Source organism: Columba livia, unplaced genomic scaffold (genome assembly GCF_036013475.1).
Source record: "Columba livia isolate bColLiv1 breed racing homer unplaced genomic scaffold, bColLiv1.pat.W.v2 Scaffold_82, whole genome shotgun sequence".
Classification (NCBI taxonomy): Eukaryota; Metazoa; Chordata; class Aves; order Columbiformes; family Columbidae; genus Columba; species Columba livia.
The window spans coordinates 192724-219614 of record NW_027043810.1 but is presented as its reverse complement, the minus strand read 5'-3'; the positions used below and the strand labels follow the sequence as shown (position 1 = coordinate 219614).

The 26891-nt window shown below is 39.2% G+C and overlaps 1 protein-coding gene across 22 annotated transcripts in view; it reads right to left on the bottom strand.

Moving 5' to 3' along the window:
• Positions 1–1976: 1976 nt before the first annotated feature.
• Positions 1977–26891, bottom strand: part of LOC102098362 (beta-citrylglutamate synthase B) — a 61899-nt gene continuing 36984 nt past the window's right edge. For 9 of the 22 annotated variants that reach the window (XM_065048380.1, XM_065048386.1, XM_065048387.1 and 6 more), the window contains 3 exons: positions 24931–25017; positions 21800–22003; positions 16327–20429 (listed from right to left, as the gene is read on the bottom strand). In XM_065048380.1, coding sequence (XP_064904452.1) covers positions 19966–20429; positions 21800–22003; positions 24931–25017 — 755 coding nt within the window. In that variant the 3' untranslated portion in view covers positions 16327–19965. Of the gene's footprint in view, positions 4310–8142; positions 15505–16326; positions 20430–21799; positions 22004–24930; positions 25018–26891 lie in introns of those variants that run through there. The other 13 variants (XR_010469480.1, XR_010469482.1, XR_010469478.1 and 10 more) reach the window with 13 other exon arrangements.

The window sequence follows — 26891 nt, the reverse complement described above, 5'->3', positions numbered from 1 at the left end:
TTTTAAAACTCCTTATGAGCAACCTGAAAAAAGATTTTATGTGGCCTATCCAGGCCATATAATCTAACAATTTTATAAGAGAGGGCATCATGTTTATTAACTATTGCTACTTGTAAGGGAAATCTGAAGTATGGTTTTAGCTTTTACTCATTTAAACATACACACAAATGCACGAACTTGATTTGAGTTTCAGGAAATCAGTAGTATTACTCACTTTCAAATCTATACACTTCAGTTTCCAAATGACTCTAGGCCCAAATTTCAATTATTTTTTTTTTTTTAATGTATAGTAGTTTTACAAATGGAAACAAGCAAAATCAATTTTAAAACAGTGCTGCCTGTAATGTCATGTTTTAATCTTAACATGCAGTGCAACAAATGTTCAGATGCCTTTTACAAATTTCCATAACTTAGATTAACTAATCATGTCAGACAGCAGTACGCATTTTCAAAAATATTATTAGTTTGAGGATTACCGAAGTATTAATAATTAGCCTAGATGAATAAAAATAGGAAACTTTGAAAATTGTCACTTCACCTCTTCAGTGTAACTCCTCCCCCACCTTCCCTCCTCACCCTCACACATCCCCTCCCCTGAAGAAGAGCTAGCATGCATCTCATGTCCAAATTTGCATACCATTGTCAAAATTTGGACAGTGTCCAGGCAAGGAGATTCCACAGCCTCTTCAGACACCTGCTGCAGTGCTGTATCTCTCACATGGTGAACAATTTCTTCCCATGTCCAATTCAAATTTCCCTAATTGTAGCTTTAGGCTATAAACACCAGTAACCTAAAATGCTGTCTTTACATAATCTAGACTAAAAACTCCAGATAAAACTTCTGAACACTTGAAGAACACAGTTAATTACATCAACTCTACTTCTGTTGATAGTTTCACTCTAATTATTTTTTTAGTATTCCAAAGAAATATTTTTATTTTGCTCTGTAAGCATTTCTAGTGTCTCTTTGTGTTTTCCTTCAGCATTTCAAGTCTGTATTTATGTACTGTATTTAAAGGTATTGTTTACAACAGAAGCTTGTTTCACTCATTAGCACTGTTGCTGTTTCTTTCTTAATTTTATTTTGATTAATATGCTACATTGGGTCACTGAAGACAGTTTAAATGTTTCTTGGGATTACAAAGAAGCAGTGGCTTCAGAAGCTTTGTTGGGGGGGAGGGGAAAAAAAAAGTCGGCAATATTAACTACATGCCAGCAGAGGGAAACACAGCCTCAAGAAAACTAACTGGCCGTCTTGGAGATATTTTTTTTTACCCTTCACATCCATGGAAACTGATTTACCCAGGGATAAATTAGACCAATTGAGATGTGGCAGGATATGTTGTCTTGTATCTTGTATTTACTATGTAAGCTGACATAAATAAATAAAAGTGATTTCAGCCTTGAGTTATATCTGTTAATACATGACTCAGGCATCTTGAGCCTGTTTTTTTCAAGGTTATAAATGTATCCTAATCTCCATTTAGTTAATGGGTCCAAAGTACACTTGACAAAATATGATCCAAATCCAGCACAGCTAGAAGTGACTTCTGGATGTTGGAATTCACATCTTTCACCTTGGAAGATGTCAGTCAAACATTGCGGCAATATGTGCTTGTGACAAAATCACTTCTAGACAAAAGAAACAATGAACAGGTATGATCAGCAAGCTCTAAGAGCACTTCTAACAGACCAGTTCAGTGCGTCTCTGTCCCAAACACCAATGACCCACATTCTTTCTCTGCAACAGAGAAGTACAGCCTTAGGCTAGGTTTTAGTAGATGTTCAACAACACGGGGCAATGCTGCCTTAAGGAGGTGTGTTCAGACAGCACATGCCCAAAACACTAGGAGGGCTTCCAAAACCTAACGGGGGAAGTATGAATTGCAGAAAAAGCTTCCAGGAGTGGGATTGCCTAGGAGCATGAATTTCACCTCTCTGAAAGCCCTTCATCACTCTGGGCTCACAACATCTTCCAAATCCCTTCAAACCAGCTTGCTTCTCATACTCGCTGCTCTAGCTCCTAAGGGCTACATTTGTTAAAGGACACTTAAGAAAACATGTAATTCAAAGATGCTGAACTCCTCCAGGCAACCAAAGCAAGCACACTTATGACCAGCTTGCCAGCTCTATACAAACAAAACAATGCACCACACTGTGCTCTGTTCCAAGGGACACTGAATGCAGTGATATTAAATACCAGTCAATTGGGCTAAGGGAAAGAGGTGGAAGTTTAATTAAAAGTTGATGGCTATGACGAGCAATTCTGCAAGATTTGGCTGCCTTAACAACACATTGTTTTCTTTCCCTCCCCCACATTCAACGCCAGCTATACCCTAATCAAAGACGTTTTGAGTACCATCTTTTTACTCTGAAGTCAGGAGGCACTGACGAAATTAAGCATCTTGAATCATTTCCCACAGAGCACCACAAATGCATTCTCCTGACTTTTACTGTACTCCTGCCCCCCACCACACAGCAGAGTTCGGTGCCACTGTGTGCACAGACCTGATGTGACCTTGTGAGTTTTGGCCATAAAAGTGGGTCTGCAAAGTGTCCTAAATGTTAAATTCCTATGACTGCATCCTTACTTTTGTCAGTGGCACCTTCAGCTGCATGCAGCTCACTGAGAGCTCCCTACATGGCAAAGAAAACTGTGGCAACTCAGCCTGGGAAGGTGGGCCAACACTACCCTTCCTGTCAGTATGCAGGCTAGGAAATACATTATCTGCTCAAGAACAGACATCCATGGTTTCTACCTGCAAATGAGATACGACTCTGGCAGTAATACCATCTATGAGAGTGAAACACAGGATGCACGCAAACTACAGAAGTCACCCAACAATCCTGCTACTTTTCTATCTCTCTCAGTCCAATGGATCCTAAAGCAGAATAGGTAGCTGTCACTGCATCCAGATGTGTTACAAGAACTAATTATTGACATGCTGTTTCCCTGTGTCCTCCCACCTTGCCATCTACTTTGACCATATGCCTTCACAAGTACCTCATCTTTTTGTACAGTCTAGAATAACATGCATTCAATGCCACTTTCATCTCAATAAGCAACTGAACTTCCAAGGAAACACAGCTAACCCAGCTGGTATAAAAACCAGCAGGAGCTCCTTACCATTGATGATGGAAAACAGTCTTGCACAAAGGGACATCAACCATAAGCCATTAAAACAAAGAAGAAAAAATATAATCCAGTGTTCACCCTCCCCAACCTTTCGGGCATGGTGACAGACACACAGATTTTTTAAATGATCAGTCTTGTTAGAAGTGCCACAAGGCCATAGCTCAGCTGCAAAAAAAAAAGGAACCTTTGAAATTAAAGCAAAAAACCCATCTACCAAATCACTCTGCAAAACAGTATCTGAGTAGAGCAATGGGAGTTCAGTTCATTTCAGAGGAAAAAAAGCATCTTTAGGGATCCCTCTTATCCTTCTGCTACTATGTCATCACTACCACCACGCAGTCAGCTGCATCTAACCGAAGACATACTCCTTTAACGTCTCACATCCAAGCAAACCAACTTAAAGTGACAACTGATCAAATAAGAACCAGAGGTGTTGTAAAATAAAGTTACACCCACCCACCTAACAAAATCTGGAAACTTAGATACTGAAAATATTCTTTCCTTCCCTCTAGTGGGCCTCTTACTTCAGGGTTTGCCTGTTCCAGAGTGAAGTCTCATCACTGGGCTGCAATTTTTCATTTCCACTCCCTGTTCACAAATTCAGCTGTTTTCAAAATATGTGAGCTATTACTAAGATTGGACTAAGACAAAGGATCATCAATCCAAGCCATGAAAGGATTCAGGCTGTGGGGAATGCTTTGAATGATTTTGCGGAGGAGATCTTCTCTCAGTGTTACCTTGCAAACAGAACCACAGAAAGCCATGAGGTGTGATGTTACAGCAAAGCCTAAGGAGGTATTCTTCCCTGTAACACAGCACTGGCCACAAGGCTGGAAAGAAGATACTAGAAAACTGTGGAGGTTGCTGCTTTATTTCTCCAAAAGCACAAGCTCTACACCCCACCTCTCACTCACCACACAGGCGACCACTGGTCCATTAGTGACCTATCACAGCTGGAAAAGATTCTGCCCCTTCCCTCCCCACATCCTCCTCTCTCAATTTCATTTCTTACAGAGACAAACATGGTCACTGCTAAGCAACTGAATGTGGATGGATATCAGGAATGCCAGAAAGCAAAATCCCATTCTTTCCTTGTGGAAGCTCATCACCATATGCCTCTGTTATCTCTTCATCTTGGATCCTAAGGGCTCTGACAGCTGCTGTATGCTCTCTCTAGAAAAAAAAAGAGGGGCAGATGAGCAGAACTAGGAGGAAGAAGTTTTCCTTCATTAGATATCTTCAGAAGCACTGTAACAAAAAATATTTTTAAAAATTAATGAAAAAGCTGAATAAAGCTATGGAGCAGTTGTAACCCCATCTCTGACAGGAACTCTTCTGAGTGTGTTTCACGTAATTTTGGAGCCCAGTATTACACACCTTCCATTCATAAACTGGGATAGTAGATCCACAGCAGATCAGGGCAAATGTTCAGGAGACCAAGGGACTTGCCTGAATCTTAGAACCAGGCATTTGCAAAGCACGAAAGAGCACAGCAGTACTGACACAGTAATCACTGATCTCACCAGCTGGCAGGGAGAAGTGTTGTTTATCTCAACCACCAAAGCATAGCAATGTCTAAGATAAAGTGCATAAGCCAATAAACAGTGTAGGACGTAGCTTATTAGCTTGTGCTTTGCTTACTAGCCTGTGCGCTAACAGCTGAATTATGGTGGGAATGAAATGAAGTACAGCACAGCACCCTCTCTCCCATGGATTTCACCCCTGAGGCTTTTGAGGCAACTTCATAATTCCATTGCATGCTCTCCCCTCTCAACATTACTATCTCAGCAGATGAAGTCCTCCAAAGTAGAACGTCTAGAAAAACGTTGACAGCAGACAGCATGGGATGAGTCACAGAGAAGATGATGCGATGTCTAGCTCCAGTGTGACATCCAGATTTTGCAGACCCCCTGGAGATAAATGTACAGTGATAAACCAGGTTGTTTGGATGGGGAAAGAGCAGGTTGGAGAAGCAAAAAAGGTGATAAGGTAAAAAATATGGAAAGTGACCTACAAAACCTAAAAATACAGTGGTCAAAACACAGCTGTCTGCTTCTATCATGCACAGCTCGGAATGCAGGCCAACCAAGTTACAGAGGTTTTCCAGATCTTATACTAAACAAAACTGCAACCTCTCTCCTAGTTTGGCCTCAGTACAAATACACTCCACCCCAAGATCTCATTATTGTAAGTAAACTAGTGTTTTACAAGTACTGTATTTCTATAGCCAGCAGAAAATCACCATTCCAAGTAAGGGAAAATGCAGCAGAAGTGCAAAATTAACTGTTTATACCAGGTTTCCCTAACCATCACATCACAGGTCAGTATTATAACTACAGACCTATTATTACTCTGCTTTTACTGTACAAACAATAATATAAAAATACTGTATTATGAATATCTAATTATTGGATGGTGGCTGAGAGAGTTGGGGTGGTTCAGCCTGGAGAACAGAGGGCTTCAGGAAGACCTTATTGTGGTCTTTCAGTACTTAAAAAAGGCCTATAAGAAAGATGGGGACAGACTTTTTAGAAGGATGTGTTACAACAGGACAAGGGCTAATGGTTTTAAACTAAAAGAGGGGAGATGCAGGTTAGACACGAGGAAGAAATTTTTTTACAGTGAGGGTGGTAAAATACCGGAACATGTTGCCCAGAGAGGTGGTAGGTGCCCCATCTCTGGAAACATTCAATGCCAGGCTGGATGGGTCTCTGAGCAACCTGATCTAGTTGAAGATGCCCCTGCTCATAGCAGGGGGGTTGGACTAGATCAACTTTGAAGATCCCTTCCAAACCCAAACTATTATACGATTCTATTTAATTATTGATACCTGGTATTCACTTTAAAATGACAAATTCAGAGGAACAAAAGAAGGACAAAGTAAAGTAAAACTTAACATGTTTACTAACACATTCTTGACCATACCTCTTAAATTGGAGCTCATAAGTGTGGTACATGGAAAGGCAGATTACAAGTGGACCACTTCCTCTGATCAAAGAGGGAGTGCAAGAGCCAGGGACCCACTGATCTTTTCAGTATTGCAATTTGCTAATTCTCAATCACTTGAGACATTACAGTGAAACTAGACATCTCTATTTTCATTAACTTATTCTAATTTTAATTTCAGTTTAACTTCTAATGTATTCTGGGCTATGAAATTCCAAAATAAAATTCTGGACTATGAAGGTGGGAGGAGTAAATCTGTGAATTTTAGGCAGCAGAATAGGGAGAACATTGCTGAACATCTGCAAAGAAAATAGAACTGAAATACAGATAGGGGCCTGGAACTAGCTTAGTAAGATGGCATATATGAACTTAAGAAGGAATTTACAACGTTCTCAGCTGCTCTACTTTTTTAACATTAAATATTAAGGGAAATGGTAGAAAAGCACTTATGGAAGCATTAGTGCTGAACCACAAGAGAGAAAATGGCTAAAAGTCTGCATAGGCAGGCATTTTACCTGCTTACAGAGGTCAGAGTTCTACAAGAGGTATGGTTTGACATACAGATTTGCAACACAACCAACCACAAACTGCAGCTATTTGAGGAAAGGCATAGCTGCAGAGTACCAGTTTCCTTGTTTCCACCAACACGTAAATAATAACAAGCATGTAGAAAATTGGAATGAAAATAGCTATACCACACAGAAACTTCTTCAGTAGCAACCCTCACTCCTTATCCTACAAGACATGCCTCACTGCAAGGAATTCCATTTCAAATCTGAGTCATCAGAATTGTTTACATCATTAGAGGTGACATCTCAGCTCAACCTTGCACAATAGTACTGATTTTCTCTCCCTCTTTCTCTCCACTTCTTTAGAAACACACGAGCACTAAATTGTTTTAGTCTTGCTAATTGCTACAATACATTGGTGGTTCAGTCATCACGTAGGTGACAGTCATGTAAGTGTTTATAAAAATAAAACAATTGCTAAACTCTTGACCTAAGGAGCACCTTGAAACCAATTCCTTAATTTATCTTCTAATCTAAGAGCACTATCTACAAAAAGTGTATTATACTAATTTTATCCAAATTGTGCTAGCTTTCAGCCTGGAATGATGCAATCTAACTTAAAAATAATCCCAGCAAATACTACCCTTTTATTTCCTTATGGTCCCTCTTGCAATTACCAGTGAGCTAAAGGTTTTACCTTTGGCTCCATATTCCACTTCAGTTTCACCAATTCTTTGTTTTAACATTTAATTTGGTCAAGCTTTATAATGCATCATCACCTCTGAAAGATTTAGCCAGGATTTCAGGGACGGAAGGAAAATACTACAAGGAAACTGAACATTCTATCTTGTAAAGAGTAAGACGTGTGTACTGATGATGTACCAACTCTGTATCTCGCTTCCCTTTTTTCCTTCACTTTAATAATGCGAATTTTCAGTAAGGACATTATAGAAATAGCATCAATGTATGTCTAACTCTTTACACTGTTCCACTAACAATAAACCAAAAGAGATAGATGCAAGATCTATATAGAACCTATGGTTCAGAAAAAATACATAGTGAGAATTCACGTGACCATGCCTATAACATGCCCTTGCCACTGTGGCCTCAAAATCCACACGCACATTATGTGATAGTTTAAAGAATCTCTAACAGGTTAACACAGTTGCAGTTCTGTGTCTCTCTAGCAGTCACCAAAGCTATCAGTATGGCATGACCAGTATAGTATGATCTTCCTTTTAAAACTCAAGAGACTTGTATTCTCAACGACTTAGGTGAACTCATAGCTGAAAACTAGAGTCCTGATATTGAGGTTTCCAAGGCATTCAGGAAAATTACTAATGTCAATATAAAGCATTTTAGAATGCTTAGGAATGAAATTACTGGGAAAAAAAAAAAAAAAAGGCTAATATGACAAATATCCAACAGGTTTTACTTTTCTGGCTTAGCTGTATCAAAGCTGCAAGATCAACAGATTTCTGAAATTAACCAGCACTTCAAGAAAGGAGAGTTGGTGCAGAAGAAGCAAAAAGAACCTCACACTCTTATGAATTCAAATTCACAACTCTTTTATTCAGCTCTCCATGTTAGTAGACAGTGTTCATTACGACTATTAACATCAAGTGTGGACATCACCTCCTGCTGGTGTAGTAAAACCTAGAGAAACAAACCATTGAAGAAGTTAGTCTTTTCCCCAGAAATATTAATATCAGAAATTCAAGCAGACATCATAAAAAAAATCTCTGTAACTGCCATCTATCTGGCTTCCTTGACAGCTGCATTAGAGATGCAACAAGGACTGACCCATGGGCACCGAACTCCTCTTCGGACTGAAGACTGTGTTCTGAAGGTAAAATCTAGATCCTGTTACCTTTCCTGCAGGTAGAGGAGTTCAATTTCTGCAACTGTTGATCCAGTATCTTTCACAGGCATTACATTCCTGTGGAAATATTTTACGTGGAGGAAAAATTGTAGAAAAAGTTTAGCAATGTCAAACTGCCACCTCATGCTGCCTTGTTCTCCCACTGATAAAACTTCAGTATTTGCCATTCAGTAAACAAACATCTCCATTCAGCATTTCTACATCAGATCACATTTGCACTACCTCTCCCACACACTGCTGTAAAGATGGCTGGGGACAGTAACCATAACGTTTGTGTTGTTTCTGTTAGCCTTGTGGTTGTTAGAGGAATGGGAAAATATACACACAAGCATACCAAGTTTCCTCCTGAAACTTTCCAAATACAAGTTTCAGGCTTAATACGTAATACCACTGAACAAACAAAACCCAGAGAATAATAAATACTTGCAGGCAGTGCTTTGCACAGTAGTAGCAAGGAAGAGAAACTGCATGCACACCCCTGGGCAAAACACACTTCTTGTAAACACCAGGTATTTAATATTTACAGTTGCCCAGACAGTCAATGTGACATTCCCATTCCTCATCATGGTATAACTGAAACAGCCACCGTAACTCCCAGCCTCCCACTACATTGATAGGACAGAGTTGAAAGGATACCTGTGTATGCAGCTACTGCTTAGTCTTCTCTCTCTGCTTCATGACACCCTCCTGTTTAGTTCACGTAGCACTGTGTACAGTTGACACCTCTCCAGCTCCTTTGTCCCCAAAATGTAAGTATTTTACGACACAGATAAACTAAGCATCAAGGAAGCTCAGTAGTATCACTGCTTCCACCATAAACGGGGAAATCTGCATAGAAAAAATGCATGACTGGCCAAAAACGTAGCAACAACTGCGTTATTGGCTAATATAATACGGATTTTGCCTCCCTCTCTAACAAAAATTCTGTCTTGTACAAGGGGGATCATCACAATAAATTCTGAAAATTAACATATATCTCTGAAAATGTATGAATGTGATAAATTAGGTTTTTTTCTGATTACAATACTTTACTGAAAAAAAATCCAATTGCCTCTAATAAAACTCAATTATATTGCAATTTGTCTAAGACAAAAATTCAGTCCTGATTTGTAAAACTGTATACATCATATTACATTAAGCCACAAGTTAACATAATACAGTACCTATACTTGGGAAAATGCAAAGCATTACACAAGGGAAATTTTAAGCTTCACTGTTGATCAAAAGCAACTACACCTTCCAGTGACAGCTACACAGAATACTATTTGACAAAGACTTCTGCTACTACTGCATGTATTGCAACAAAAATACACAGATCAGCAAATCTGTTAGACTTTAACTCTCTGTCCTCATCTGGTCAAGGCTCAGATAAGCACAGCTGACTGTTCTTGGTTAGAGAGCATTCCACACCTATTCCCCCTGTTCAACTGACCTCAGCCCTATGAACATGAAACATTTCAACAACTAATACTTTTTAAATAAGATACATGTACAGAGCATATCAAAGAGTTCTGAAAGCAAAAAGAAATGCCAAGAGAAGATGTATAATAATTCAACATATGCAGCACTTTCAAAGAAATTTCTCAGATATTTCTTTGCCTCCTGTTATTAAAAGATAGACCAAGAAGCCTTCTACCCAGCAACATCAATGAGTACTCAACTGATAGACTTTGAATATAACTAGTTGTGCAGTTCCTATGCGTTTTGACTGCTTTCCTTTAACCATTCTGCTTCCTGTAGAAAAAGACAACAGAATTACATATGTAACTCCCTGAACACATTTTCTTCCAAACAAACAAGTGAAAAAAAATCTATTACGCTAAGACTGTTAATATATTCAGTTACACTGAGCAAACTGCCTCCAAATAAAAAAGTAGACTTAGCAGACACAAAGAAATTTGCATAAATCTTTTATGAGCCCTTCCCCCACACACACTTGGCAGAGCTTAATACGCTGACATACTACTGTGCAGACTCTGTATAACATTCTAGTAACATTTGTACTCGTTCTAAATGGAACAAAAGGGGGATGCAGAAATACCCTGAAAATGCCTTGCCTAATTCCAACGTAAACATTAATTTTTCTATCAACCTAATCCATAATCTGCTTTTAGGTCAGTGTGAGAAACCTATCCATTCCTCCTTTTCACGTACATAATACCCCTTGCCTGCCCATGGAAGTCTATGATAAGAATAGAAAATACTCTGCCTTATTCAAATGTCTACCACATCAAAGTTGCAGAGTCACATCTAGCAGAAAACCAAACCAAACCAACAACCAAAACACACAAAAAACAAACACCTTTTGTATGTGAAAACATGGATGATCTCAGAGAGTACTCTAAATTCCTGGAAGTTTACATCCAAAAACTCTTTCCTGAACAGTTGACTCTAAGTCACCTGGAATGGTCCTCTTCCTCATTCAAAAGGCTTACATGCATTTCAATGCCTCTATCCCTTACTATGTTGAAAAACAAAAAGTTACAGGTGTATTTGGGCAAATAAGCCCATGTCCAGGGCCAGAAGACCACCATTCTTCCCAAGTGTTACTGTCATTTAAACTCAGTGCAGTAACATCTTTAAGCCACATGACCGTCTGTTCTACTAGGCAAGTGCAATAGCTAGTTTCCATATCAACAGCTCTATACTGACTTTCACCTCTCCTCCTTGATAACCAGTTCCCAAAGGGTAGCATGCCTAGCATATATTATGTACATAAAGTATCATGAGATTCCTTCTTACAACAAAAAGCTGGGAATGCTCAAGATCAGCAAAACTGGTTTACTAACTCATCTCCCTCTGCTGACACGCTTGCATATGCTGCAGACTCCTTTGCCTCTACTACCAGAATTCACTCTCTCTCATGTCTCTTGTCTGACTGGATTTAAAAAAACTTTCTCCATGAGCTTAATCTCTCACACAGATTTCGATAATCATTATATTTAACAAAATAATTTTCATCTTGCACATTTGATCTCCTTTCCCTTTGTAGTCCACGTAATACTTTTAAAAGCTGTATGAAAAGTAAAAAGCTACTGGAAAAAAGCACACCAGTTGTTCGTAATCCTAAGTAGTACCTGATGCACACTGGAGACTATTTAGTTGCCTGAATATCAAAAACTGAAGATTCAGCTTAGTTCCCATAGCATAGAATCACAGTTTGCATTGGAAGGGACCTTAAAGATCACCTAGTTCCAACCCCTCTGCCACAGGCAGGGACACCTTCCATTAGACCAGGTTGCTCGAAGTCCAATCCAACCTGGCCTTAAATGCTTCCAGGGATGAGGTATCCACAATTTCTCCAGGCAACCTGCTCCAGTGCCTCACCACTCTCATAGTGAAGAATTTCTTCCTTCTATCTAATCTAAATCTACTCTCTTTCAGTTTAAAGCCATTACCCCATGTCCTATCACTAAATGCCCTTGTAAAAAGTCCCTCTTCAGTTTTCTTGTAGGTCCCCTTTAGGTATTCTAAGGCTCCTATAAGGTCTCCCCAGAGCCTTTTCTTCTCCAGGCTCAACAAGCCCAACTCTCTCAGCCTTTCTTCATAGGAGAGCTGTTCTAGCCTCCTGATTGTCTTCAGGGCCTTCCTCTGGACTCACTCCAACAACTCCATGTCCTTCTTATGCTGGGGCCCCCAGAGCTGAACACAGTACTCCAGATAGGGTCTCATGAGAGCAAAGTAGAGGGGCAAAATCACCTCCCTCAACTCGCTAGTCACACTTGTTTTGATGGAGCCCAGGATACAGCTGGGTTTCTGGACCGCAAGTCCACATTGCCAGATCATGTTCAGTCTCTCATCAACCAACACCCCCAAGTCCTTCTCCTCAGGTAAAGTCTCAAAAAGGCTTTTTATATATAGGAAACTTCATACCAGAATTCTGAAAAATTCATCTAAATTCATTCAGGTAAGTGTACACCATTGCACCCTACTGGACAAAATTAGAGTGATTTGATTTAGACTTAATGACAAGCCTATTTATTTGTTATACTTGATTCCCTGCTGTTGTCCCTAAATCTCAAATAACCATCACATACCATGTGAAAATTCTGAGTTCTTAAAGTGTCATTACAGCATGAGACTGGTTGCTTATTATATGCATTTGCAAACTATTCGCCTTGCGCAAAAAGAATGCATATTGACAATACTAGAAGTTCTTCACATTCCAAGGGGTACCAAGCTTTAGACTCACAGGAAACAACATCTGATGTGAAATGTTAAATATATGTATACACACGTCATTTCGGTTATCCGCAAGTAGCATTGATAAAACCCTCAAGAACATTTCAAGGGGAGATCTGTATGTACAAGAAGTACAGCAGAGAATCACGCCAAATGCAGCTTTAGATTGCAGATGGGGGAAAAAAAAAAAAAAAAAACAAAAAAACAAACAAAAACAGATGGGCGCTCAGCCCATGAAGTTGACCACTGGTTGAGAGTAAGGATGCTTTTTACCTTCATAAAATAAGACTGCAGAATCTCCCTTGTTTATTCCTGGATTTTTAAACCAGGTCAAAACATGTTACCAATGGCATAACTATGACTGATCTTCCTACGGGGCAGAGAAATGGATAGACTGAATTCCTTCCAGCCTTACTTTTCAGTACTCTTTGGATGTGCCAATTTTGTTGAAGTTTTAATTTTTAAGGTATATACTGTGCCTTGCAGAGGCAGTGAGGAAACTGGAATGTTGAATCAAAGATCAGAATTAGGACACCTGGTAACCAAACACCAAATCAGTTAGATTCATGTGTCTACTGTACTACAGCTAGTATTTTGATGGTTAGAATTCTGTAAATTAGACTCACCATTCAAAGGGATAGTTCGGGGACTCCGCCTCTCTCCTCCGTCCCCCTTACTTCAGTTAATACTTTGCAATCCATTCTCCCAGTACTGGAGGTTTCTCAGGTCACAGTCACATAAGTTTCTTCTGTTGCTGCTGCCACCTACCAATTTTATTACTCTGTTGCAGCAGAAGGGCATACAGAAGAAGTTCTTGTTCAGCACACACATAATCATCATCCTTTGTCTAAGATGTCATGGCTTATTCAAGTTCTATGTTTCCCCAAACACTGGCAAAGCACGGGGCACAACTAAGATCAATACAAGGCTTTGAAAGCCATTCCATAAAGAGGAAGGAGCATCATCCGTAAAACCACCTTTCAAGCAACATTAAATATTAAGACATTAACTTCTGCAGAATATGGCAGATTTTGATCAACTCTCCCTACACAAAGATCATTTGCAGACACTGCAAAGAACTAGTACTGTCTTTCTTTCAAGAAAATCTTCACGTAATATATATAAAATCAGGTTAGACATGCAAAACTGTAAGCCAACAAGAATTTGTTCAACAAATTTGAGGACAAGAAATTTTTCTTTTCAGACATTATTACAAACCCACAAATGTCGCCCACCAAAGAGACACCCAACCACATGTCTGAAAGTGTTACACCTGTGTCCTACAGCAGCTGATGCATGAAAATATATACAAATAAGCCAATAGGCCTGCCCAGTGCTGAGAAGCAAGAAGAGGGTGTGTCTGAAAGGAAAAAGCATTGGAAACATAAGTGTAACAGGTCTGTAGAATTATGTTGCAAGTGAAATTAAAGACACAAATTATACACTCAATTATATCAGTGAAACTGGATATCACTCCACTAACATTCACAGAGCGATTCCAAGTTTATCTCAGTGTAATTGAGAGCAAAATTCATCTCTAAAACTACACCCTCCCACCTTAATTTAAAGCTGCAAGTTATGGTATTGCTGATAAATTTGCTGTGCTTCAGGAAAATATAAACTGAAAACACTAAAAGTTGACTATTTTATGATGATATAGAAGATTTATTAATGTACACAGAAAAAAAGTGTGAAACAAGTGCTAATTCTTTACAGGTGTCATGGGAAATGAAATACTGCATCAGGAAACTCGGAAGCCTGTCTGAAGGCTCCTACTCTTCCACTTTGAATGGTATTCGAATTGTCTAATACTTACCTCCGTAAAATACAGATTCTCTTCCTTAGACAAAGTAAAAAAATATTAAGTTCCGAGCACTTTTAAGCGGTTTAAGATTACGGGAGGGAGTTACCAAAGGAGGGTAAAATGTACAAGTATATATATAGCAATAAGGGCAACAAAAAATGTACCACCCCATTCTCCACAAAAAAAATCACAGAATCACAGAATCGACTGGGTTGGAAAAGACCTCAGAGATCATCGAGTCCAACCCTTGGTCCAACTCTAGTCCGTTTACTAGACCATGGCACTAAGTGCCATGTCCAATCTCAGTTTAAAAACCTCCAGGGACAGTGAGTCCACCACCTCCCTGGGCAGGCCACGCAGTCTTTTTCTTTAGCACCCATATTCTCCCATCTGTCCTCTTTACAGGAATTGCAAGAGGACAGGAATTGTAAGAGGCTCTATTGAATTTTAATAGATTTAATGTTCTTAGTACTGCTTTTTCATATCTATCAACTTTTAGTGGATGCCGTTATGTTTTATGTTCACTTGACAAACGGAAAGCATCATAACTTTAAAATCTAAGCTAAAATAGTACCCTTGAAGTGATAAAGAGGAGGTGGAATTAACATATTACAAAACTATCCCTCATATACTTATATGAGGGGACTCACTTTTGTCTCACCTGAGTAAAACAAAGGACAATGACAGTTCTCTTAAAGGTCAACACGTATAAGGAGAAATAAAGAAGAAGGATTTTCTCTAAATAACACTGTTAAAGAAATCATTCAAGAAGTTTCACCAAAATGAACTGATGGGAAGTAACGAAGACAAACAAGTTAGCAAACTTATGAAGGTTACAGTAAGAGCAGAAAAGAGTTCATTTACCTGACAACAGGTTGGGTTTGGATGTCACCAAACTGCTGCATTTACCATTTTACCCACTTGCATTATTGGGGGGAAAAGTTTAGGAAGGAATATTCTCAAGGACTTTTCTTAAGTTCTCATTCTTGCCATCAGAAAGGGGAGAAGGGAAGGTTTTCTCTGGATTGTTTGGCTTTTTTGGCTCCTGAAAAGTTTTGCAAAGAACAGTAACAAAGTGTGAACTGTTAGAACTCATTTCTGTAAAAAATGGGAGAATAAGTCACATAATACAGACCAACAACAACCGAAATCCGTGCATCTAATTTGTGTCATCAGTTTAAACAAATAAACAAACCAAAAACTTTTCAACTCAAATTGGAAATATGAGAGGCTTGGAGACTTCCAATAGCAGGCCAAGATCCACCATCAGAATGCTCCAAAAGTCACCCTCAACCATTAAGACAGACTTAAAGAAATAAAACAAATGAAAAAGCAGCAAACATCTGGTTATAAATCTGCCAGTGTTCAGTTTAAAACAATTCCTAGAACAGTGAAAAAATTAAAAAAGCAGTAGCAACAGAAGTTACCTGTCCGAGCACCTACTATTCCATAGAGAGAACAGGAGTGGGTCGTTTGTGTCACACCAGCCATAAAGCCCATAAACCTTCTCAAAAAGAGTGAGCCATGAGAAAGATACATGCGATTTGTTTTCCAAGTCTCTCTAAGCCCTTAAGGTCCATTACGTATTCAACTGACAAAGTTTGGCAATATGGGGGATAGAAGATTCAGCAAACATCACTGGCTTCATTTGTTGGATTTTGACATCCAGTGTAACATTTGAAGAAGTATCTCCTTTGCGTTTGACATACACAGATGTTCCAGAGGTTACTTCCTCACTAAGTATCACACATGAAATATAGCACACGAAGTGGGAGAAAATGCTCCAAGAGTGACCATCAGCTCAAATGTTAACAGTCCATAAATGCATCAAGCATTGACATTGTGTTACAGATGAGATTTCCTAACATTCCAATAAGAGATTTTTATAAAACAAATCAAAGCATTAAATACAAGGCTTAAGATACAATCCGTACATTGACATAGCAAGACATCAATTATAAACATAGTAAATTGAACAGAAGATATCCAGTGTTACCAAAAAAACAAACAAATCACCAGATTAGTTTCAGAAACTTATTCTTGCCAACAAAAGTTTCTAACTGGCTCTTTCAAACATTAAAATATACAAAAATAGTTGTGTCACCATCAGCTGTATTAGCACTATTATAATCCAGCACTACATTACCATTTTTCCAGCACAGGCTTCCAAACCCATATACAGAGGTAGTGTTAGTGCAACTGTATGATGATAAAGTTTAGCATGTGTTTTTTCAGCATATAGAACTGAAGGAAATACAATGTATAAAGCTGATGTCTGTAAAGTTCACCTTCACTGGGAAACACTGCCTGATTACCACAGGCTAGATTTGTTGGTGTTTTTTTCCTGTAAGTAAAAACAAGACACCGCCCTCATACTCCCAGCCCATTCTACACATTTCACTATTTCAGAAGCAATAGGTAAGTAGGGAATAAATATGAGACAGGTGTGCCCATCTGAAGCAATGAACCCTCAAGCAAGGTTTTTATGCTGTAACAATACCCAATGTCCAAACAATTGTACATGATGTTTCAAATCCTGGCTCCGTCCCTGACCACTATGCATAGACTTATCTCAAAACTATTAACAGCAATGGAAGCATCGACCACAGAGGAGCATCTCATCCTAAAGGGAGCCAAACTGTAAATCTCTCAATCCACTGTTTGTCTTTCAAAACACCTTATGTTTACCACTGTGAGGTGTAATCTGGACATTCTGAAAGGGTGACAGAAATGTAAAGTTCCCGCGAGCCACAAAATACTATGGAGATTCAAAAAACAGTCCAGAATGTTCAGTTACCGGCTCTTTCCTCTAAAAGATGTTTCCTGTGATAGAAATACAGAGATGTCACTATCCAAACTCGCACATATTTACTCCCTGCTGTTATTCCACATGTGCTCAATGTGTGCCATGTCTGAAAAGGAAAGGATTGACCCTATCAGCCTCTCAAGGAGTGCAGGCACCTACCAGGAAAAAGAAAACAGAAGAAAACAAAACACCACCACCCAAATTCTCCTTAGACAAACAAGCAAGGGGAGAAGAGCCTCTGAAAGAGACAGTGTACTGCTCAGTGTCTAGAAAATCATGCTTCTTTCATATTCTGTGGTTCTGCAACTCTTCATGGAAGTTAAAGACCTTCATATTCTTCAGATATAACCTGTGCACTTGAAGGCTCAGGAAGAAAGATTTGAAAATACCTCTACTGATGAAGCTCCTTTTATTGCTGGACCAGCTAGTCCACTCTCCTGTTTAACACCAACAGCCAACCTTTCACTTGATTTTAATAATAATATTTAATTCTACAAAAAAAAAGAGCGCCATTTTATTACATTCCTTTTAAAATAAAAAAAAAAGAAAAAGAAAAAAAAAAAACAACAAACTGTACAAAGAAGTATGATCAAACCTCCATAAATCAGGTTAATACTGTTCTGTTTATTGCCTCTTGAAGACTCTCTGCATAGTGTCCATGAGTTGTGTTTAAGGTCCAAGTGACGACAAAACAGCAGAGCAGCAGAGAGGTGAGGAAGGGCCCCAGAGGTGGGCAGTGCAGAGCCTCAGAGGGTACATGGGACATGCTCCATTGAAGTATCCAGAAAACAACAGCATTGCACACACATAGTCCCCCTCCAAACAAACCCTATTTCACAAGATCATTTTTCAATTGTAAACGTTTTACTTTCTGTTTTTAAAAAAGAGGCTTATCTTTATATATATATATCTTATATATATATATATATATATAGTTCCAGGGGTTTATGAACCCAGAGAACCGGAAAGGAATGAAATGGGAGGAGGAGAAGTAGGAAGAAAAGGATGGTGAAGATAGGGACTGAAAAATGGACTCAGTATCTGTTCTGGTCATCTGTTTTCCAAAACAGCTAAAGGCTGATGAGAAAATGCACACCAGAAGGACTAGGGGAAATCAGGCAGTGTGGAAAAAAATTACGAGCTAAACAGCCAAAACCCAAGAAGAAATAAAGCAAAGCAAATGCACAAACACACACAAGTGTGTGCACTCACACCACACGCATGTAAGGGTCCAGGATTGATTTGTTAATTGTTTGTGGACCTAAGTTATATATTTTATGTTTTTATTCTGGCTGAGCTCGTTCTTTCTTGCTCACTCTTTCTTTCTTCCTTTCTTTTTCTTTCTTTTTTCTCTCCCCCCCTTTTTTTTTTTTAAATCTGCTGCATGTTTCCCAAAGCTAAGAACTGACTACTTCTCCCCAGTTATACACTTCAGATTCTTGCCAACAGCTTTTATATTCAGTGGGGAAAAATTAATCCTGGTAACTACTGTATGAACTGCAGCTTTATTCTGAAGTACCTCTAAATGTCTAATAACTTTTCACCAACTTTTCCCTCCTCCACACCATACCATGTTCCCCTCCCAGAAAAGCAAAGATAAAAAAAAAAAACAACCCACCCCACCAATGTACAGGCTTTAACTCAGTGTTTTCTTAACAAATAGTCTGCAGTGTTTTCACTTTGGCCACCATTAAAGATGCAGGCATAGAGAAGGGACTGTTGGACTAGCATGTATTAAAGAAAAAGGAACATTAACATTGCAGATCTCTCTCAAAAAGACTAAAACACTAACAAATACAAGTTGATGCACGTTTGCCTCAAACATTATTTTGTATACCAAACATTACAGTGCTGTTTATCTCCTCCAATCATGCAAAAAATAGTTAAAACCATGCCACTTCTTCCACAAATAGAATATGACCAATTGCCCTACATACCTTTCAAAAATCAGGATTTGAAATGAGAAAAACAGAAGCACTAAAATCCTCCTTCAAAAGCTTTATAAAGAAATATAGACAGAAAGCTGCCAGTTAATATCAAGATGGCATAAATTACAGATTTGTACAGAAAGCTCACAGTAAGTCAACTGATACTTCTCTCAGCCTCATCATTTGAAAGGCCATATCCTGCAAGGTCATGAAGTGATGACTTTAAAAGTATCCTGAACCTACAGTTTTCATCTACGAGAGTAGGAACAGCAGGTGTCCAGGAACTTTGAAATACCTGGTATTAAACACCTTCAACTCACGTTCAGAATTTGAGGCACTCAGCAATTTACAGGATCAAGCCTTACAGAGGTAGAAGAGACTTAACTGGTGCAGTAATTCACCGAAGTTTCTATAGAGCTGCCAGACAGCTTTCTGAAAATCTTGAAGTGTGAATCATGCTTTAATGCTTGCCTGTGACCACACATGAATGGCAATACATCTGGGGACCCAAGTAGCATCCAAATAAAATTCTCACTTAGGTTGTGAACGGAGCATCTTCATTAGAAAACTGACACTGAAGAATGAACACAATTTTATGTTCTGCAAAAAAGTAGGCAGCAATCACAGCACATGTGCCCTTTACTCTTGCTCTCTTGATTGACACCCCCCCTTCCCTCATTCCTCTGAGCTTCTCTGATAAACAGCATTGCAAGTTGGTTTAAAAAAAAATTTACAGGAGAGAGTTCTGTTGGTCATCTATTGACATGTGGCATCACTCCACAAGAAGTTTGATCTCATTGGCTAATAGCTGGTTCATGTTGAATAAAGCCCCCGGGAGCTTGGTGAGCAATTCTCTCTCCGTGGTCTCAGGGTCGCTGTCGACAGAGCTGGAGCTAGCACTCATATTGTCGACAGCGGCACTAGCTGGAGGGCCCAGCTCTGGCTCGCTAGTCTCGCTTGCCGTGGACACCACAGAGAGCAAGGACATGCGTCGCGTCAAGCGACCGGGGGTCAGAAGAGAAGCGGCATAGTCCGCTATGATACCAGCTACATCTAGATTACAAGCCTTGTCAAAGGCAATGAAACCTACATTTGCATTGGCCTCACAGACGTAGAATGAACCATCGTCTTTCATCAGTAGGTCAATGCCGCACACGTCCATCCCCAGGATGTTTGACACCTGGACTGCCAGCTGCTTGCCTTGTTCACTGAGTGAGCACATCATCCCTACGCCACCTGGAAAAAGTGAAAAAAAAACTGCTGTCTGTAGTCTGGTCACAGGAAACTAACATTCTTGTCAATTGGTTTGTGCTTCTTGGTTGGGAAGCTACAAAGCAAGCCTGCGAGCATACTGCTGACTACTGAGAAAGCAACCTCCTTTCTACAGTGACTACTAATGAACCTGAAGCCACAGCAGGATTTCAAAAGATTATGACTTGTTTAAAAAACAGTTAAGTGCTGCCTTCTTAGTCAGGAAAGGTATCATACATTTTTGTGATCCTAGGATATTAAAAAGATGACCTAACAAACCACTCTTGTTCCTTCTAAAGTAAAGGTTTTCCATACATATTTGTAAGTTACCACAAGAAATCTTCCAGCAAAATTAAACCAAGTGTTCCTGGTAAGACTACAGCTCTAGCAGATATAATTGAGGGGGATACGGGTTAATACGTTATCATCTGCTCAAGTCCCTCTCAGCTTGCTACCATAGGTTACTGTCTCAAAAGCAAGAATTAGGGAACATTTGTCTCTGAACCTGAGCTGGTCCATTTCACTGTCTATCATCTAAGTATTAACCAACTCAGACTTCCCCTGTCACAACTCTTAAGTTTAAAAAAAGCAAATATTAATAAACCAAAAAACATTCAGCAGAGAAATTCAGCAGGCTCTGTTTCCTCAGTATGAAGTAGTGACTAAAACCTCTCAGGCATTTTGACTAACCAAAACAATACTACACATGAACACATATTATCCCATCCCTTGCTCAGGTTCAGCCAGGGAACCTCAACCCTCTTTCCTCCTACCTTATGAACATCCCTTGTCCTCCACTCAAAGCTACACAGAAACGAAGTTGTGAGTACGCTACAAACAACACAGTAACCTTACTCCCAGACATGGTCTTTGGAGTAAAAGGTGGCAGGGAGGAGCCTGATAGACATAAGGCATCACAGCAGCTTCACAATGCAATCCAACAGTTTCCTCACTTAACACTTTCTTCTACACTCTTGCCAACTGGCTGTCTCCTCCACCTCCCTCAGTCTCATCTTCTGTCTTCTTTTTCTGTTCCTCTTAACATGATGAAATCAACGATAACATGACATTAGCATAACACTGCCACTATCACATCAATGGCTCCGTTTGTGGTCCCAGAACTTTCCCCTCCCTTTCACCTACCCTATCCACCTAACACTGGGCAGATTGTCTCTCCTTCCGCGTTTGCTCAACACGCATCTCACTTAACCTTCACTCTCATGTTTCCTCTATAAACCCCCAACAATAAGCACAACTAATACAAAACAAAACCTGCAGCTTATTTCAGTTGACTTTGTGATTTTTCAACTGGATTGAAAAAATCTGATCAAAACTATGAACAATGCTTTTCCTACCAAGGGAGCAGTTACTCTGCATCCTCCCATCTGTTGAGCAGCGGAGCATGGTCCCCACCACGCGGCCTCCTACTACGATGACACGTACATCCTTGCCATGGGACTCTTTAACGTATTTTTGAAATAAGTAAGGGGCATCATGACGGATCAAATGACTTAGGTCTGCCAAATGGTGTTTGTCTCGTGCCAGGAACACAGCTTTACCTGTATGAAGAAAAGAACATTGGAAGATTGGAAGAAGCTACCAATTCAAGCTGCCTCAATGAGTCAGCGTATAAAAGTAAAACCTCTGACCAGTATGCTGCCCATTCTCACAGGCCTCATCTGAAGCTTATATCCATTTACAAATTCTTCTGTGGACATCAGTGTTTCAGTGCTTCTAGGTATGCAAGTAATGACAGAGTTGAGAAGTCACATGAGAATGAAAAAAAACAATGAAAAGAACGAAAGAAGAAGGAAACAGCTTTAGATAAGGGAGGTGGTCTTGTAATTTCAACTCCTTTTGGTACAAGTCCTTAATGAGAGAAAAAAGGAAGAGATACTTAAAGAGCAGCAGACATTTAATTAATAACACAGTTCTGTTTATCCAAGAGGATTGGACCTACAGCTTGACACATGGGATCAATTACATGTCAAACCCCAGGCAGCTAAAAACTCTGAAGTCACTAGGGTGCCACTGCAGAACCAACAGCTTCTCTGTTGGGAAGTTGCCAAGGGCTGCTCTTCCCAATACTTACAACAGCTCACAACTCCAGAATGAGAGCAGTGGAACAACTACATTCAGAGTAAAACACCAGGCAGTATCCAAGATAATTTAGCAGAGGATTACACAACACATAAAATGAATGGAATGTACTACAATATTGAAGAAAACCTGTTTAGAAATCACTAGTTTTACTGCTAGCAAACATCTCAAGGACTTGTTTTGTTAAACCTAAAACTTGTCACTTGATTTCCCTTCATTTCTAGAGCACATCAAAGACTTATTTGTTCTTTTCCAATTTTACTAATACTGATGAAAAGTCACTCCTGAAACAGATTCTCACACTTTCCATCTCATTTCTAGTCTCACAAGATGGCATCCCTTTCCATCTTTAGCTACATTTCCCAAGTCCTCTATCCTTTTCTTAAGGATTCCTTTATGTGCCATAATAGATTTACATTTCACGAAAAGGCTGCACAATTTTTTTTGGTGACAGAATTGTCACTCAGTTATGATACACTATTGACAGAGTACAAAAATCAACTGATCAACTGCCTATCTTAATGAAGGGAACATAAATGCAATCGTAGCAGAACTAGGAGAAAAAAAATGTGTGAAGAAGAATTCCAACAGGTACTCCAAAACTTAACTGGAGCGGCCTCTGCTTCATCAGTATTTAAGGTCTCCATAACACAGAACACTGCTTGAGGAACATGGAATTTCTCATGACAAAGTATCAGAATGTAGGCTTAAAAGTCATGACAAGAAAGCAAAAACCTCCATGTGCTTTCTCCCATTCCCAACTTTAGCTCCCCTACAGGTACCTAATGATCACACTGTATCCTAAAATGGGACAGGCAGAACGGTATCTTGGAGTGGAGCTAGTTAGTTCTTGGGAATTATGCAGCATCATGACATCTTGGCAAAAGTAAGATCAGCGCATTTGCTGCAGCAGCAAACTACACAGAAAATGAGCATAGTATGAGCATGACTTATGTTCATCAGCCAGTACCTGTGACCAAGTTTGCCAGTTTTAAATAAAATTTGCCAACAGCTACTCTTCAAGTAATTTGAAAAAGTCGCCTCATCTCTCTTAATGTGAAAGGACATGTACTGTGCATAAATTTGCATTTAAATGCCTGGAATATAAAGTGCTCTAAGATAAACTTGTAAACAGAGATTTACATGAATTCTGGCTAAAAAAGGGAGAAGAAAGTCAATAGCTGAAAACTCTGCAGCTGTTTAATAGATCTTAACAAGAGGCAGTGTCAAGTCAAATTCACTGCCTCAGACACTACACAGTTGTCAAATTCAGCTTGCTGCAAAGTCAAATTCCAACTTGGCTTCATAGCTCCACAAGTACTTTAAAGCCATATAAACTGGTTATCACAGCCAACAGAAGCAGGTCTGATCTTCCTCTGCCTCAGCCTTTTGCTCTTATTCTTCCATTACATCAACACAAGCGTTTGTGTGAGTAAATGACAATCCATGTAAAGAACTAATTCAAGTAAAAATAACCCATCTAGATTCATCCAACATCAGTTCCTGAATCCATTTACAACATGGCTACAGAAACACTCATTGTCAGCAGAATAGATGCACCAGAGCAGCACAGAGTGGGAACAAAATGACAGACAATAAGAAGGAAGAATTGGTATCTTTTTGTTATGCTTTTCTTTAAGGTAACTGCTGGTTTTTGAATTTACACTTTGGTTTCAGTCTCTCTTTACTTCCAGTATTTATTAAATTGGTTTTAAAGTAAATTAAAAACAGTGCAAACTCCTGGGCAAATAACCTCTGAAACTAATTTGAAACCTGGTTTCCTTTAGTAGATCACTATCTAATATTAAATGAAATTGATGTATTGTTTCATATTCAACGTATGAAACAAAAGACTGATAACAGAACAATTTCATCTGCTGTATTACCACCAGCACTGTCAGGATATTTTTCTGAAAAACAGAGATCCAGTTTGACGAACAATATGTGATAATTTTATTTAAATCAGAATCCTAATTATAGACAAAATCACATAGGAAAAAATCAAATTAAGACTGAATGAACTAAGATTTCATTTCTTATGCCTATTTCGAAACATCCCTAAAATCCATGTAGGCGTCTCTCTACTCCTCTAAGGCCAGACCTTCTGTTATTCCAATTCAAAGATTTCCTCATAGAAGTCACCAATGCACTATACTTTTGAACCCCTATCCCCGCTGCTATTGCAAGACTAGGTTCTACTAAAACTGCTTCCCAGTGTTTCAGCCTACTCAACATTCAGAAGTCTAAGGGTGGTAGAATTTAGATGTCCCGCAAATAAGTCCAACGGCTAACAGAAGACCCTCTTAACTATCATCACTTGATGAGACAAAATCTTAAGAGTGCTGCTCAGAACACTCCTTGTGCTCACCCCTGACCTCACACCCACCTCGGTGACCCCGTGTGTTCTTCACCACCATAGGGAACTCCAGCACTTCCGCCTCATCAATCATTTTGGCAAAATTCTCATGACCACCTGGCAAAAAGAAAACCAAGAACGTTATATGCCACCAGTCTGGTGTGGCCAAATTGGGGACGTAATAGCCGCATATTCATCCCTCCTTACAGCTTAGATAATGCAGAAAAAACTATCAGTTAAGAGGAACTTGGTCACGGAGCACTATCAGATTTTGAAGGTGTTAGCAATCTGCGGGATACTAACTCCTACTTCCTTTGAAATTAAAGACACAAGTTGACAAAGGCCTCTTGATAACAACCACAAAAGGCTCAATCCAGTCTTCCAAATCTGAATGCCCCAATTCTACCATCTTGTTCCAGTTTATCCCTTTTACTTTTCCAACTCCCACCTTTTCAAATGTGTACCAGGAAAATAGCAGAGGAATAACACCAGTAACAGTTCTGTTCAAACTACTAACCAGGAAAGCAACATGGAATACAAAAACAAGGCATAATCCAGAGAGCAGTAATAACCCAAATCTTGTCACTCTAGCTCCCTCCTTTCCAAGATTTAAGTCTCCTGCATCTCATTCTCCCTATTACCTGAAGTAGTACTTCAACCTTCTCATCTCACTACAAATGACCATTCACATGATTAGGGTTGATACTTCAAGGTTATTTGAGTTCAATTCAATTCACAGAAGGCTGACCACAGTACAAGAAATACAGAAGGGAAAGTTAGCAGATCAAAGGATCAGACTCTTCTACCAGCATGTGCAGTAAAGCACAGAAGTCAAGCATAGACACTGGTCACAAAGCCAGCAGCAGCCATCACTACCCTGGCATGGATTTTAGTGCATGTCATTGAACAAAATGTCATTCAGCATATCCTGTTTTTCCTGGCAAAGCCAACTCTCACTGATAACTTGATACTTGTGTTAAAAAAAAAAAAAAAAGGTCATGCTTCTGTCAAATTCCAGAGGCAGGCATTAAAAGAAGTGGCAGGGAGTTATGAACAAGAGATGCTTTGCAATTACCCCATCATTAGCGGTCTCCCTCTCAAAAGAAATAAAAACCCATTCCTTTCTCAAAGAGCTAGAGCAACCACATCTATAAAGAAAGGGTATGCTTCTTCTCAAATGTGCTTTCACAGTAACTGATGGAAACAGTAATTCCTAGTAATTGATGGAAACCCATAGCTTTGTTTTTGTCAAGTTTGTTTGTGGTTTTTTGTTAAATTCCCATTACAAAAGCCTACTGGTACAACCACACAAAGGGGAGGAAAGCCCTGCTGTTTCCCAAGAAGGAAAGAAAGCCTGAGAGGTATCTTTAATTCTTTAATATATCATAATTAAAAAGAGAAATATCATCAAGGTAGACAAATGGTTCCTCTAATCTAGTACTCTGTCAGGAACCATGGACTAAAGAGACAGCCACAAGAATCATTAATATTTAACTGATGGGAATAATTCTGGTGGGAAACAAACCCCAAACAATTGTTAAAAGTTGAACACAAGGGCCTGTACTCTTTTGTTCTTTCATAATAATTAATATGATTGCAGATACTTTTATTCATATAGAAGTTTAATCTATTTTCACATTTTACCAAAATGTAGATCTTTATAGTATCCTGTGACATTTTGTTCCCCAGGCTCCTGTGTGCTGTTTCAGGCAATTAGAAAGCAGTTCAAAGGGTTTCAGTAGTAACAAAATCAGGTGGTTGGGAGGCTGAGGTACAGTTAAAGTACTCTTCCCAAAGCATCACAGCTAAGCAACAAAGGCAAAACCAGAACCTGAGTCTTGCGACTTTAATTGCCTTTTCTGGTTATTGAACACTTATCTGTGAAATGAGCCTCATACTACTTAATTCTATGGATTTCCAAAATTTGACTCATATCTTTTGCACTGCAAAAGCATAAATTACAGTAGGCAACTATGCTATCCTTTTGATTC